General features: G+C 39.0%; 1 protein-coding gene across 1 annotated transcript in view; it reads left to right on the plus strand.

The window, feature by feature from the left end:
* The first annotated feature begins 790 nt into the window (after window positions 1–790).
* Window positions 791–16,163, plus strand: part of LOC107100183 (excitatory amino acid transporter 5-like) — a 26,500-nt gene continuing 11,127 nt past the window's right edge. The window contains exons 1-3 of the mRNA XM_015398581.1: window positions 791–1,042; window positions 12,061–12,140; window positions 15,533–15,748. Coding sequence (XP_015254067.1) covers window positions 791–1,042; window positions 12,061–12,140; window positions 15,533–15,748 — 548 coding nt within the window. The remainder of the gene's footprint in view (window positions 1,043–12,060; window positions 12,141–15,532; window positions 15,749–16,163) is intronic.

A 16,163-nucleotide genomic window follows, 5' to 3' on the forward strand; every position in this document is an offset into this window, starting at 1 on the left:
GTGAATTATTAGTAAATATATAGTAAACAGCAAAAGTTACTGAGCTGTTAGTAAACATTTAGTGAACTATTAGTAAATACATAGTAAACAGTAAGTGAACTATTAATTAACAGTTAGTAAATAGTGATCTGCTCGTAAACAGTTTGTGAACTATTAGTAGGCAGATAGTAAACGTTTAGTAAATAATGAGCTGTTAGTAAACAGTTAGTAAATAGTTAGTGAGATGTTATCTGTCTGAGGAAAGCAGCTGCTCGTACAGACTGGTTGCTTTGCAGCTTTGAGTTCTCCACCCTCTGAGGTGAGAAACCAGCACCGCTCCAACAGCGACATGATCCCTGCAGAGCCTGAATCTATGATTGAAGCCCCAGGAAAGCTTTGGTGGATCTTCAGGAGGCCTTAAGAACCACTGATCAGGATCCTTTTACTATATCACATGAAGGAAAAATCTAGCGATCTTCTGTACAGCGTTATTATTTCCTGTTATTAGATAAACAGAACAGTTGGATCTAAACTGCTGTTTTACATGTTTACGGGTCCAGTTTGTTGGTTTCCAACAGCCGTGACCTCTGAGCACTTTCCTGAAGGAAACAACAACAGATGCCACAACAAAGACAGCTGAGGTTTTCTCTACCCCCACACCTTAAGCCTCTTAAAGTCTGACTGCAGCCGTCCTGCAGGAATGCTTGGCTCTCTTCGCTGATTGTTTAATCCTTCCATGGAAAAGGTGAGCTTCTCTGTGGATATCACAGGTTTGTCTCGGTGCCAGGACGACCCCGACACCTCTGAGGGCATGGAGGAGCTTTTGTTACAGAGCAGCGAGGAGGAGACCTGCTCCAACCAGAGTCCTTTCACTCCAGGAGCCACAGGGAGGACTGCGGTGGACCAGGTCAAGGCCTACCTGATGGACAGGATAAGGAGGGTCCGCTGGAGGAACGTGAGGGACTTCTGCAAAAGGAATGGGCTGCTGACCCTGTCAGTTATCGCTGTGATTACTGGCTGTACGTTGGGCTTCATGCTGAGAGGAACGGAGCTGTCAACACAGGTACAGAACTTAAAAACATTGGGTCCAACAGTTATAACCAGGAGAGCAGAGTCCACTGAGGGTCTCTGACTCTCTGCTTTTAAATGTTCTGTCAGGTTCCCCCCCAGATATGCAGGTTCTCTTATTTTGTTTGACAAGCTGGTCCTCCAGCAGGGGCGGAACCAGGACTTTCCTAAAGCGTGCCAGGCTCAGACGCCTACATAAGGCGGTACAGAAAAAAAACACAACGAGGACAGTTTGTCCTTGTTAGGTTCTGTTTCAGTACTCAATCGCTGCATCTCTGTTTGCTTTAAGACAGGTTTGGTGTTTGTTGCATGCTATACAGAAAGACCGGAAAAATGTTTCAGACTAAACCATTGAGGACTGAAATTCTCTTAAAGTTCAGAGTTAAACAGAAACGGTTCATCTGAATACTTCCTTTCTCATCCAATAAGGATGTGAGTTTATGCACTTTGCTGTTTTCCAGTTTATGTCTAAAAAAACAAAAACATTAAAGAAAATAAACTCAGTTGAAGGTTGCAGCTTCTTGTAGACTCGTTAAAACACAAAATAAGATAAATCTTTGTTTCCACCGAGGCAGTTTTTCTCTCACAGAGATGTTGGTCTTTTTCTACGTTTCCTCACATTTTTGTTTTCTGGAAAAGATTGACTCTGATGAAATGCAGAGTATGGCAAATGCAGATAATTTACAAAAACAAGGGTAATGTACAGTAGCACAGGAAACAGGCAGTAGTAGAAAGATCCAGAGATGAAGAATGAAAAACCAAAAGCTTCAATGCAGCTGAAACTGAATGGAAAACATGCAAAGAACCAGAGGAGCCGATTTGAGGAAACGTGGAACAGCTGTGGCCGACTAAAGGCAGGGAAGCTGAGGGAGGAGGACTAATTCACATGAATAGAGCTGAGCTGTGGCACAAAGAAACTACAACCAACACGAGAAGCCAAGATCTAAGAGTAACAAATCCGAATACAAAAAAGAGAGAACACGATATAACTAAACACAAAGTTGTGGAATAATCATTAATGGAACAAATAACAGCTCAGTACAGCAAGACCATTGGAAACAACAATGCAATGAAGAAAACACAAACCCCAAACACTTGGAGCAGGATTCCGTTCCAGAGAAGGTCTAAATAAACAGAACCTGCTGTCATCCTGAGGTGATGAAGTTAAATGAAGTCTGCTGGAGCAGAGGAACATCTGATGATGTGTTCAAACCAAACACCATTCCTGCTAATATTTCTCCTCATGTCGCACTGCTTACTTTTTACCAGCGATTCTGTGGTCAAACGATGACAGCCCTCCACTGGCATCGCAATAAAATAGGAACAGCTTATATTTGCTGCTTTCTGGTTTGAACTAAACACCTGATTCAACAAAGTGAGTCATTGTGCTTTATTCATTGTTGTTCCTTATGGGAAGCCAAACAGTCGCATCACTTTCCGGGTCTGCCAGATCCTCCAGACATGCTCCCAGTTCATGGAGCTACAGTTGGTTCGCAGACACTTCATGCTGTACCTCCATCCAGGTGAGACTCCAAGCTGTTATCTCACTTTGGGACGGATCACTGGAACAAAAGAGGTAAGAGCAGCAGGAGCTCCGGAGGTCAGGCAGGGGCAGAGAGTGCACCGAAGCTGGGCAGAGGCTGCAGCTGGTTGGCCCCGCTCTGGAGCTCTGGGAGGACAATGGGAGAGCTGTTAAAGATGCCAGTCAGAGAGAGGCGCTCAGCCAGTGAGAGGCAGCAGCTGGCCTCAACCAGCTTTGGAGCTCGAAGAAGACAATGAATGAAGAATGATTAAACAGTCCTTTTTGGAGCTAAATTAAAACAGCTTTTTTAAAAGCTTCCAACAAACCCTTAAGGAATGTTCCTACTTCATCTGATGTCAACCTTCATTTTTCTATCTCCCTCCCCTACGTAAAAATTTTTTAGTTTCTTTTTAATTTATTCACACTAATTGCACCCTTAGCATCACCAGAGGCGTGTCCTTCTCTTTGCTTCGCTCCCGAAACTTCTTTAGAGAGATAACATGTAATCAATTGTACCGATCACATGATCGGCATTCAGGGAAAAACATGCTATCCTGCTCAAAAAGAAACACAATAAAAAACCTGTAGCTCTGAAGGTGCTTTAATTAGAAAAATAAGTTCTGATCTGGAAGGTCTGATAAAATAAAAAAAAGCTTGAGTCGAAACCCTGACCGTGCATCAGAAACGTCAGAGTGGCTGCTGGTTTCAGGCCCATCTGCCTCTATTAGGCTAATAACTAATTATGTCTCCAGTTTGAGGTGTTTATCAGACAACATTTAACATTTAGTCCTGAATTGATGTGTTAGAATGAAAACTGGGTCAAAACCTCTCCCATCTGCAGCTCTGTTTGGGACCCACAGTGATGAGTATCTATTGAAGTAATGAACCACCATCAGGCTCATTGTTGAACCTTGGGAGGACGGGTTGGCCTGTTTTTTCTGATCCAAAGGAGGAGCTGCTGTAGCTAAGGTTCTGACAGAAAGGACAGACTCTGCAGACCATCATGGTTCACAAGTCTATTTTTATTTCCATGTTGATTTTTAGATGTGTCATAGAAAAGTCTGCCAAGTGGAGGTGGAGTGATGGTGGAAGCTTGGACATGTAAGAGTTCTGCTGAAGCTCCCGGGCTTTAAGAAGAGGGCTGTGAGGTCAAAACAAACCTAAGGCAGCTTATCGTCTCGTAAACTTTACCAACTTTTTGAAACATCTGCACGAAACTTTTGATCTAGTCAGAGGTTGAAAACAGAAATTATCACAACATTAAATATGATTGAATAAGGATGAAGAAATCAAAAGTTAGAGAATCCGACTCATTATTAAAAAAACGCGGGCTTCAAACCTGAGCTTAATGAGCTGACAAGATTTATAAAAACATTAAAGTTATGATAACCTGAACTCATTATACCCTCATCTGCCCTGAGGGTTTTGTGCTTAAAAATACAAAACAGAAACAAATCAATAATAGCTCCACAGTTATCAGGTCTAAGTGAAACAATCTCTAACTGTAATAAGGTAAAGACAGAAAATAATATTTTTCCATCAAAACCAGGTTCCCAGCTTTTATTCTTTTGTGAGTTTTTAGGACACTAGTGTCTCGTTTTTCTGACAGTAGGCTGACAGGAAAGGGCTTATAAGAGAGGGGGAGAGACATGCTGCAAAGGACCACAGGCTGGATTCAAACTGGGGTCAGCCGCGTCAAGGACTAAAGCCTCCGTACATGAGTTGTGCACACTAACCACTGCGCCACCTGCATGCTCAGTATAGCAGATTTTACCATTGTATGATTTATTAGTATTTAAACAAAGAAAATATGTTCTTTGTTTAAATAAAATATATTTGTGTTTAACTTTGTCTAAAGTCTTTTTGAAATTCCTTCCATCCATTTTCTGTCATGAGGGGTTCTGATGCCCATCTTTAGCTGTCTATGGGCGAGAGGCGGGGTACACCCTGGACAGGTCGCCAGTCCATTCCAGAGCAACACAGAGACACACAGGACAAAAAAACCATTCACTCACACACTCACACCTAAGACGAATTTAGAGAAGCTAATTAACCTAATTTTTGATATTAACAGTTAAGAAAAAGTCCCTTTGAAAACCTCAGATTATATTGATCAATATCCATCCATCTTCTCCCGCTTCCATCAGGGTCACGGCGGGGCTGGTGCCTATCTTCAAGCCAGGGTCCACCCTGCATAGTTCGCCAGTCCATCGCAAGACGACACAAAGACCATGCACACATGCACTCACACCCAAGGACAGTTTTAGGAGGAGCCATTTAACCTAACAGTCATGTTATTGGACTGTGGGAGGAAGCCGGAGTACCCAGATAGAACCCAGGCATGCACAGAGAAAACATGCAGAAAAACTCTGGGCCAGGAATAGAACCCAGAACCTTATTGCTGGAAGGCAACAGTGTTACAAACCATGCCACCATGCAGCCCTATTTTTCAAAATGTCTACTATAGGTGCAGCATATTTGATCCACAATGGTTTCCGTGGGTCAGGCAGAAATATTATTTTCAAATAATTCCTCCAAAACTGTGGCTAAGGTGCTTTCGGCCTCATTAAAGGGAATCTTTTAGAGCTAATTTGGGGCATAAAGTCTTATTCTTATTTTCTTTTTCTTAAAAAAAGAAAATAAAAAAATTCAATTTGACACCGAAAAGTTTACTTGAAACTAAAAATTATTTCTGAAACTGAAAAAAAGATGTAAAACTGACAAGAGATATTTAAAGATAATTTTTTTCAGTTACAAACTGCCGACCCCTTGGTGTGGGGGCTGGACTTAGATGACCTGTGGTGTCAGATTATTGACTGGAACAAAATATGCCCTGCTGTTGCATTCAGGAACTGTGGGAATTAGAAATGTCTTTTAAAAAATGATAAAACTTAATTGATGATGCTTTATTGATCTAGAAATATTTCAGGTTTAAATACTTTTTCTTTTCACTTAAAAAAAATGAAGGTGGAGAGGCTCTCTGGCACTATACTCATTATAGTTTAATATAAACAGCAAACAATAACATCTACTGTAGATTGGCAATAAATGTGATCAGAAACAAGACAGTAATTATTATTTAGATATTAACATGAATGAATTTAAACAGAAATAAAATAAAATATTCAAAGAGAATAAAAAGCTGTTATGAGCCCAGAAACCGAAACATTCTTATAGTTTCTCCTATGATTTGGACTAGTAGAGAAACAGTTCCTCCTGTGATCATATAAAGTTTTTGATGTGGTTTGTCCTGATGGAGCTGAAGGTCATTCGGCTTTTCTTGTTGATCAAATAACATCAGCTTTGGCTTCGCCATGAACTCCAGGTTCATCTTGTCTCCTCTGCTGCTGACTTTGTTTCTTCCTCTGGTTTCTGCTGATCTTCACCAGACTCACAGGTTCAGTTATCTAGTAATTACCTAAAATTTGTATTTCCAATCCTCTTTGGGCCCAAAAGTCTCGAAGACAGAACCCTCAGAAATAACAGTTCTGGTTCTTGAGTTGTTTGTTCCATAGCGATTTAATAGATCAATAAGTTCAGGCTTTCTTTTAAAGCTCTAAAGGCCCAGGGGTTAAAGTTAATGTGTTCATCCATTTATTTGATTCAGATTTGTTAGAACCCAGCAGGACAAGAACCGGTTTCAGAAATCTGTAGCAGAACCCTGATGTGAGTCTGTTTCATGGTTCTGGGATCTATTCTGGTCCATTATTTTATTCCCATCTTTAAACCTGACACAGCCAGACCTTTTTAATTTTTTTTTATTTTTTTGAGTTATGAGAGAGGGGGAGAGACATGCAGCAAAGGACCACAGGTCAGATTCGAATCCCGGGTCGTTTTGGCAGAAAAATCCCTCCATAGACTAAGGCTTCCATACATGGGTTGTGGGCGCTAACCACAGCACCACCTGCACGCCCTCAGCTTTAATATTTATGTCAATTTTTGATTTATTTTTTAAATTTTCCTGAAAATCTCCATGAAATCTGTATTTCTTTTCTTTCATTTTAAGAAGACATCCTTCAATTCCTGTGATTATTTCCGTGAATCAGTGTTGGATGACGTGAAGCAGCCAGCAATCCCTTTTTAGCTGCTGGGTCTGTTTAAAGCTGCTCTGCTAATCTTTTTAAATTTAAACCAGCGTGTCGCTGTCTTTTAACCGTAGCACAGATTTTCTCTGTGCACCATCAGCCTATCTTTGCAGAGGCTGATGGTTCTGGTCTGAACAGAATCCTGGTTGACCTCTGGTTCTGTAAAACCTGACCCAGTTCTTGTTAAACCCTCTGCTAACATAATGAGGTACTGACAGCAGGCGGACTTATGGGGGCTATATTCAGTAAAATAATTATAAGAACTGCACTCAGAACCAGATCTTTCAAACTTACAGAACCTCTGAGATGTTTCTTTACTATGAACTGATATCGTCTCCTTGTTCTCAATCTCTCCTTGGGTTTGTCTTTGTTTCTCGAGTTCTGCTCCCGTGTTAGAACCTTCAGTTCTTGTTTGGATATTTGATAAATCAACCATCGATTGTATGAAAGCTGTTTAACAACAAGCACAACTATGGAGAGAAATTAGCTTCAATGGCATTGAAAACAAACAACCCTTTTCAAATAAAAAATGGAAGTAAATATGCAAAATAAGGTTATTGAAATCATATAATTCAATTTCAATTTAATTCAGTTCAAGTCAGTTGATTTATATAGCTCCAATGTAGAACACATATCTACACATACACAATTCATATGGGGTCCCTTTATAGAGAACGCTGGCTCAGATCATCCTTTCGGTTTTTGGTTTGGTAAAAAGATTAATCTTCTCCTGGATGAGCAGGTAGAGACAGTTCGCTTGCATTGTGTTTGTAATTTATAGTTTTTATTTTTCTACATTTTGCTATTTTTACGTCTTATTTTTCTTTTAGTCTTTTAAAATATATTTTCTATTTCTAGATTTTATTGTTTATTTTCATTCTGAGGGGTCTGTAAGCAGACCAATAGAAATGCTGTTCCACTGAGAAGTGTACAGGGTCAAATCTGAAAACCAGATTTGAAAAGAATTTAATTATTAAAACACATTTCATTCTGAGCTATCTCTAGAGTTCTGCTGCTATAGGCTTAGACTGCTGGAGGACATAGGGACCACTTTTCATAAGTCTGCTTCATTCTATCTCTATTCCCCCATTCTGCAGTACTTGTTAGTTCAACCTCTAATGTTATGCTCTCACTGTTTTCTTTCTTTCTTAGTCATTGTAACTGTAACATTCTGCTCCTGTTCGGCTCTGACCCCATTCTGGAGAAAAATACCAGCTGGGCTGCTGCCGTCAACACCTTGGATTATATATTATATTTAACCTGTTGTCCAGTGTTTAGTTCTATTTCTCTCCTAGACATAGTGATGAGCTCAGCTTTTACTGTGACGAACTTGATTATTTCTTTCCTCAACTGACATGAAAACTGCATCAGAACTCGTCTGCTTAACTGTTTCTTTCCCAGACAGAGCCACATGTGGAGCTAGTTTACTGTTTCATTTTCTGACATACCCAGAAATGATTAGTATATATGTGCTTCTATGTTTGTTTTATAAGTCTGTCTCCTTGAACCCCAGGCCTCTGCAGATGGCCGCTCACACTGAGCCTGGTTCTGCTGGTTTCTTTTTGTTCAAAGGGAGTTTTCCTCCGCACTGTTGCTACATGCATTTTTGGCGTGAAGGATGGAAGAAGAGTCAAACACAAATGCAAGGAATATTGTTGCTGCAAGAAGCATGTCTTGCAAGTAAATGCCATCAACATGGTTGCAATCAACAGGTTTTTCTTAGAGAGAAATGTTTTACCAATCTGGTTGAATTGTCTCTGCAAAGTACCTTGAGATTAAATTAGTTGTAAATTGGCGCTATATAAATACATTTAATTGAGCTACGTTAAAATTCAGTCTATCTCTCTCCCTTAATGGAAAAAAGATAAATAAAAAAAAAAAAATTCTGGAAAATATAAAATCTGTAAAAAACATCAGGAAAAATTTGGAAGAAAAAAAACCCTGAAAAGATAAAATCTATATAATATTAGGAAAAAATATAAAAATATTGGTTGAACTTTTTGAGTACACATTATAAATTAAATAACTAACTTTTGAAGTTTTGAAAGTTTGCTTTCAACCATAAAGGAACAAATGTCTCTCCATACACAACACAGACCAATAAAACCCTAAGAACTGATTCATTCATTGAAACCTTTGTTTGATATTTTTATTTCAGAAACCTACTTTACGGAACAGCTTGTCTCCTTTCACAACTAAATATAAATTTACTTTATATAAAAAAAAAAAATCAGTGTTGCAGATTTGTAATTGGTTTTCTTTGATTCAATCATCTAAAACAGACGTTATGTTGCTTTGAGATACACTAAATTACCAGCTTCAAAATCCTCTGTAAACTTAATTTAAAAAGCAAAATGTGAAAGTTTTTCTGATTTTCCTTTTTTCCTCCTTAGATTATTTTAAGTTCCTAAAGCCGAGACAACTTTTCAGGTGTGGACTCAAACGCGGTTTAAAAAAAAAGATTGTTTAGCTACACTATTTTATATTATTTTTAGTCACTGATAAGCTGGAAGGACTTTCAGGGATCTAGAGAAAGAAGTCGTCTGGGTGTTTTCCTCTTTAAGCTCCTTTGGGTTTGAAGCTGATTCTTGGTTTAGTTGATCAGTTTCTTGGGAAATCGGTCCTGTGGGTTTAAAGGCAGATGACCTTTGACCTCGGTGCAGGACGGACTGCCCCTGTCAAATGCTGCCTGGGAGCTTTTAACAGTCCTCAGTCATAATCCAGCCTCAGTAATCTGTCCCTGTAAGAGGAAGCAAAGCTTTATTTGTGGAGCATCTTTTGGACACAAGGCAATGTAAAGAGCCTTAGTTTATCACGCAACAATCAATTTGATTATCTTAAAGCAACACTGCAAAACTTTCTTCCCAAATATTAGCTTAATTTGAGATACATCAAATGATTTAAGGCAAATATGCAGCTCATGATGCATATTGATGCTCTATGATGGTTGCCTTTCTCAGCAACTCTCCGATGTAACTTTTAAGGGTTGGATTGTCACTGAATGAGTCAAGTGACCCAGAGCACATCGTTCTGAGCTCCCCTTAAACAAAGGAGAAAACTATTCTAACACTTGTTCACTAACAAAGCAGAAATGACCCTTAACTGATCAGACATATTTCTGATTATCTGGTTCTAGGATTTCATATTTAAATGTGGCCTTGGATTTATCAGGAACTCCATGACTTCCCAATCTGCTGGCCCAAAGTGGTTTAATCGCATATGTAATTGGTAAAAGTGTAGAGTAGCTAGTAGTTTTCTACAGCGCTAAATCTGGGAGCTACAGGTCTACTAGCCCTATAGGTTTAAAGTTACACGTTTCTTTTAGAAATGTAGATTCTACAACAGTTTGGACCGAAATAGTCAAGTGAAGATAGAGACTTAAAAAGTTTTATGTCATCAGGAAAGATATTTTAGTATAAAAAGCATTTCCATTTATCATTCAGGTTTTTATTGATGCTTGGTTGGTATTTTTAATTCTAATGTTCAAAAGATATCTATTGTGCTGCCATTAGAGGTTCTTTGGTCAGCCAGGTTCAGTCAGTACCGACAGGTTTCAGACCAGTTCATCACTGCTGGTGCTGTTAAAATTTCAGGGGAAGCATGTATAGATGGACATGGTGATGCATTCATATACCATCCGTAAAATTAGAATTCGCTATTTGTTTTCCTAGTAGTCATTAAATGCACCAAGATGAACCTGATAGAGAAAAACAACTTAATTTGCTGAAATCTAAATAAAAAAAATCTACATTTTCTTACTAGCGGGATGTTGTCCAAAGTAAACAACATTGAAATACTTAATATTGACTCTCAAACTCAAACCTTGGTGTTATAGTGGGTGTTTGGCAATCCTTTCAAAGCACTTTTGTATGATTTTGCCATTAGATTTGGCTTCAGGTTTCTGTCAATTATTCAGGTTGCTTTAGGGAAATTTTTCCAATTTAAATGTGGTCATAAATGGAAGATTTATATTTATAATTAATTACACAATTTCTTCAATTTCAAATTCTTTTCTCATGGCAATGCATTAATAAAAAAATATTTGGCTGTCTAAATCCATAGATACAATGACAATTACAACACATACCATCCGTTTTGGACTACATGGTAATTATTAGGATTAATTATTTTATAAAGAATAAAAAGAGCTGAAAGATACATCTTCAAATATAGACTATAAACATAAAGTGTTAAATGCTGACGTGGTTCCTGGTAACGGAGAATTTAGATCAATGTAATGTCTTTTATTGCTCCTGAGAGTAGAAATTCAACTGTTTCAGCAACAGAGTGAAAGACAGTAAGAACAAGAGATTGTTCAGCAAAGGGTAATTTTCATAATCATAATAAATAAGGTGCACATAAAATGAAATGCTACTAAAAGTTTAAGTAGAGTGAAACTGAGCAGAGTATTTTGAAAAATACTCCTAACATGTACAGTTTGCAAAGAAAAGTCAAACAAACAATTTAAAAGGATGAATAAAATGTCAACATGCAATAGGTGTTTAAAAACGTATTGAGTTTCTTTGGAGCAGTGATGATTCTATGGTTTGACAGATGCTAGGAGGAAGGATCTGTGAAAACTTTCCTTTGTGCACCTTGGGTGCCTCCAGCTCTGTGACAGCTCCATACATGCAGAGGGGTTGTTGTCAAACACATATGCTATTTTTGCTACAGTCTTTCAGTCTAGAGCCAGCTGCACTGGGTCGGGGGTAATCCTGGGACAGGGCTGATCTTCCTGATGAGCTTATCTAACCTATTGCTCTCACCTATAGATAAGCTGCAGCTCCAACTAACTGCATCATAGAAGATGGCTGATGCCATCACAGGTTCAACAAAGGCCCTCAGTAGTTCCTCTGCCCCCGAAAGACCCCAGTTCCTTAGCAGGAATATTCTGCTCTGATCCTTCCTGAGAAGAGATCCAGTGCTGTGATCCATGGAGGATTTATTTTCAGTCTCTCTGAGACAGATTTGTTTTAGATTGTAACAGTTTAGTGAAAATATGTCCTCCTTGTCTGTCTGTAAACCCTCTCAAGTGTCCTTATTTAACCTCAGACCGTGCTGCTCTGCTGATGTTGCAGCACACCTGGGCAGCTGTATTGTCCTTCATCACATCAGTAAACAAATATTCAACTATTTTGTAATCAGAAGCAGCAGCTTCTGACGACTATCTGGAATGTCCCAAGTCTTTCACAGCCCTGACCTTAGTCAGAGCGAATGGTCAGGCGGTTTTATTGTACAGATAGAGATCTGGACTTGCATGTGTGCATAGGCACCACCTGTGACAGGTGGAGGGATCCAAGCTAAGAAGTACTAACCTATAACCTTCTTCCCTGTGATGTTTTTCTGCACAGAAGCCAAACATATTTTAAACTTCCTTAAAATCTTGGGACTTTGTTTTCCCTACAGGCTAAGATCTACTTCTCTTTCCCTGGAGAGCTCCTGATGAGGATGCTGAAGATGCTCATCCTTCCTCTCATCACATCCAGGTAGGAGCAATAAAACTGGGTCAGCATATTGTAATCCAAATGTTGTCAAAGTGGTTATACCAGGAGCATCTTTAGCTCTGGAGCTGTTTCCTGTTGGCTTTGAGTTCAAAGAGATCAAGCCAAACCTGAAGGGATTTACTCTCAGGGCTGTTATCATTGATTTAATGGTACCTGAGCTGATAGCATTAACTTGATGCAACACATCCAGGTCCTGGAACTGCAAAGTAAGCAGCTATTATCCCTCCACCAACACACAACAAAGATGATTTAAAAACAAGTAAATAATATAATTCAAATGAAATAAGACAATGGATTTTTTTCTTATTTTAAATAAGTTGCCTATTTGCTTAAATCAAGGGATAATATGCAGATTTCATGAAAGATTGACTTATTTATATTATTCACATTACACTGTTTTACAGTCGGGGTCCTGCATTGTAGTATAGTTTATAGCACAATTTCTGCAAAAAGAAGGTTCTGGGTTGAGACCCGTCCCAGAGTCTTTCTGCATAGAGTTTGCATATTCTGTTTGTGCATGCATGGGTTCTCTCTGGGTACTCCAGCTTCCCCCTATAGTCAAAAAACATGGTTTTAAGGTTAATTTACTTTCTGTCCAGGGTATACCCCAGCTTTTGCCCATAGACTGCAAGAGATAGGTACTGGCCCCACTGTGACCCTGAGGGAATAAGTAGGTGGAGGGAGGGAGTAGTTTGGTTGGTGCAGTTGGGCTGGAAATGTTGTGTTGATCTGCTTTGTTTAGTATACTCCAGAGATGGCAAAAGTACTCACTTTCCGTACTTGAGTAAAAGTACAGACACTTGTGTTAAAAAATACTCTGGTAAAAGTGGAAGTACTGATTAAACTTCTTTACTCAAGTAAAAGTAACAAAGTACAGGCTTGTAAATTTACTTAAAGTATAAAAGTAAAAGTAGAAACCACTTTTTTCATGCCGTTGCCTACATTTTAAATGGATGTCTGCCAATAGGACTAGATCTCCGTTGTGTTCATTTTCAATCATCTCGTCGTCCATACTACTATGCTAACGCCACTGCCACCAAACTGCAATGATTTGCCACGAATGAATACCGCCGAATCTGTCGATTCATCTTGTAGTGGTGCGTCAAATGCAACCTAGATTCCATTCCAATTAGATTGAATTTGGTATTGATGACGTGAAAAATAATAATGGTAACTCCATTGAAATGATTCAAAATTAAAGTAACGAGACAATTTTTTAAAATGTAAGGAGTAGAAAGTACAGATATTTGTGTAAAAATGTAAGGAGTAGAAGTAAAAAGTCACCATAAAAATAAGTAGTAAAGTAAAGTAAAAATATCAGAAAAATCTACTTGAGTACAGTAACGAAGTATTTGTACTTCGTTACTTCCCATCTCTGGTATACTCCAAATATTTCAGATCTGTTTTCAGAGGACATGGTCCTTTAAGCACTGTCTTTAATTCAGATGTAGCTCTTCTAACCTAAGTCCTGCTTTTATGTAACATCTTGCTTTTAAACCTTGTAGTGAAAACACACACAGCAAAAATGTAAATATTAATAGGTCGAGTTTTCTTAGAGTATTGCCCTTGACTGAAGGAGTTAAGACAATTTACAGATGAAAGGTGATTCATATTTTGAATAAGAAAAAAGAAAACAACTTTAATTCCTTTTTCATAATATCAAATTATATAGTTTTAAAGACAGAAGTATTCATTCCTTTGGCAGGTCAGCTTATTTTCCTGGTCAAACTAAAAACAGATGAACACATTTTTAGAATGATTTTCTAATTTAGATCAGTTTTTGCAGTGGCTTCTTACAATGTTGAAGACATTGTTACTGATTTGTCTTTTGGACCAATTTAATATTTTCTCCAGACAATTTAGTTTAACAGTTGTTTAGAAATTACAGCTTTAAACTTCGTCCATACTAAGAAAGTATCCCTGTTTTTATCTGTTCGGTGAGAAGTTTGTAGCATTGACTTTGTGGCTCAGTTTATATACTAAACAATTAGTTTTTGCCCTAGTTTTGTGAGTGTTATGATTTTGAATGGTCCTGCCACGAAAAAATGCGGGCCCTATCCTAACCCCCCCTTGTAAATTACGTCTAGTAGTCTAGTTGTAAAAAAAAAAAGAAAGAAGGGGATGGTGGAATTTTTTTTTTTTTTTGAAACCTGCATTGCTTACTTAATATAGTCTATTAACCTAAAGCAATATGCATGGTATGGTTGTTATGGTCGTTACATATCAGGTACACCGGTCTTGACCAAGGCACCTTACAGTAGATCTGCAGTCAGTCCCTGGACTGACAAGGCCATCACTACCCCTACATAGTTAGGGGTAGTGCAGAGAACAAATTTCCTACTGGGATCAGCTTCATAGTCATGGTAGGCCACTTCTTTGATTTTATTTATTTTGCTCAGGCTACTTGGAAGAAAAATGTTAAAAGGGCAATATTATTGCCACTGCTGTTAATATATGTTAGAAATTTTACACATTCAATTATAAAATGTTACAGAAGCGGGGGATGCCATCCCCCCTCAATGAGGGTACTGGATACTGCCACTGCTCTAAAATATTTCACAGTGGAGTGGAGGTTTGACAGAACCCAAATGCAGACACTGAAGCAGGAGTGGTTTCTTGAAGAATTAATAACAAAAAGGATAACAGACGCAAAAACATAAATCCATTAAAATTCAAAACTACTCAAAACCAGGAATACTCACAATAAGGGGCAAAGAAATGATGAATAAACAAGCAAAGAGTGACTGAACAGGAGGAGATTATATGGGAGAGAGAAACAAAGACCAGGCTAATTAGCAGATTGGGAGCAGGTGTGAACAGAGGCAAGTGGGGAGCTAGGGAAAAGGAGACTGACACAAGAGGGCAAATAAGAAATATCCAAGAACTCAAGCACAGTAAAAAATAACTACAACACAAAAATGAAAATAAGACCAATGAAAATTCGGAGATAAAACTTGAACAGAACCAAAACAAAATGACAAAATGTAGACCTCAGTTCTTTGTTAATTTCCCTGAGCTCCCTGCTCTGATCTTAGGGCTGAAGCTGTTGGGATAATAAGCAGCTGCCTGAGATGTTCTCCTCTGTACTGGGTAGTTTGGAGATCGTTTTATAACCTTAGATAGATTGATGGCCAGTAGCAATTGCTTCTATAAGGTCATTTCTGATATTTTTCAGCTTTGTGTGAACAAACCTCCATGCAAGTCACCATATCTCATGTTTTTGGACATACTGAAAGACGTGTATTATTTTAATGCCCCAGGGTAAAACATTAAACAGTCACATAAGCGATAAAATTTCGGTCCTGCAGCTCCTACGGAAGGTTATCTGTGTTGGACTTCCAGCTTTAGGCGTCTGTCTTCCTGTCTGTCTGCAGCTTGATGTCTGGTCTGTCTTCCATGGAGTCCAAGGCGTGCTGCAGGATGGGCGTCCTCACTGTCACCTACTACCTGTGGACCACCTTCATCGCCGTTGTGGTCGGCATCATGCTGGTCCTCATCATCCAGCCTGGAGCAGGGACAGACATGGAGAGTAACCGTCTGGGTGGAGGACCGGTCATGACCTCAGCAGATGCCCTGCTTGACCTGATCAGGTGAGGGAAGTGAAAGGTCATCTGTCCCCTGCAGAGGGTCACTGCTCTGTTAAACTCTTTTCTGAATGATCTGCTTTAGAGTCAAAATAGAGATCAGCTTCACAGAGACCAAATTTTCACGTGTTTCTATTTTCCATCTCAAACATCTGTGGGTTTTACCGGAAATTGACCAGGAGAGAGCAACACAAGGCTACACTAACCAGTAATCATCACAGAACAATTAGTATCCTGAAGAGCTAATTATATATTTTATTTGAAGGTGGTAGCTACAAGTTTAACTCCTCCCTGCCAATAAGTGGCAGAGTAGTGCTCGCCTGCTCTCCTTCTGTACTGCTAACCAAACCAGTTATTGGCTCTGTTCGAAAACCTAGGACGTGTCCTCCAAGGACGCGGTCTACCTAGACTGGATCCTTCG

This window comes from Cyprinodon variegatus, unplaced genomic scaffold (genome assembly GCF_000732505.1).
Source record: "Cyprinodon variegatus isolate N-32 unplaced genomic scaffold, C_variegatus-1.0 Scaffold943, whole genome shotgun sequence".
Taxonomy (NCBI): Eukaryota; Metazoa; Chordata; class Actinopteri; order Cyprinodontiformes; family Cyprinodontidae; genus Cyprinodon; species Cyprinodon variegatus.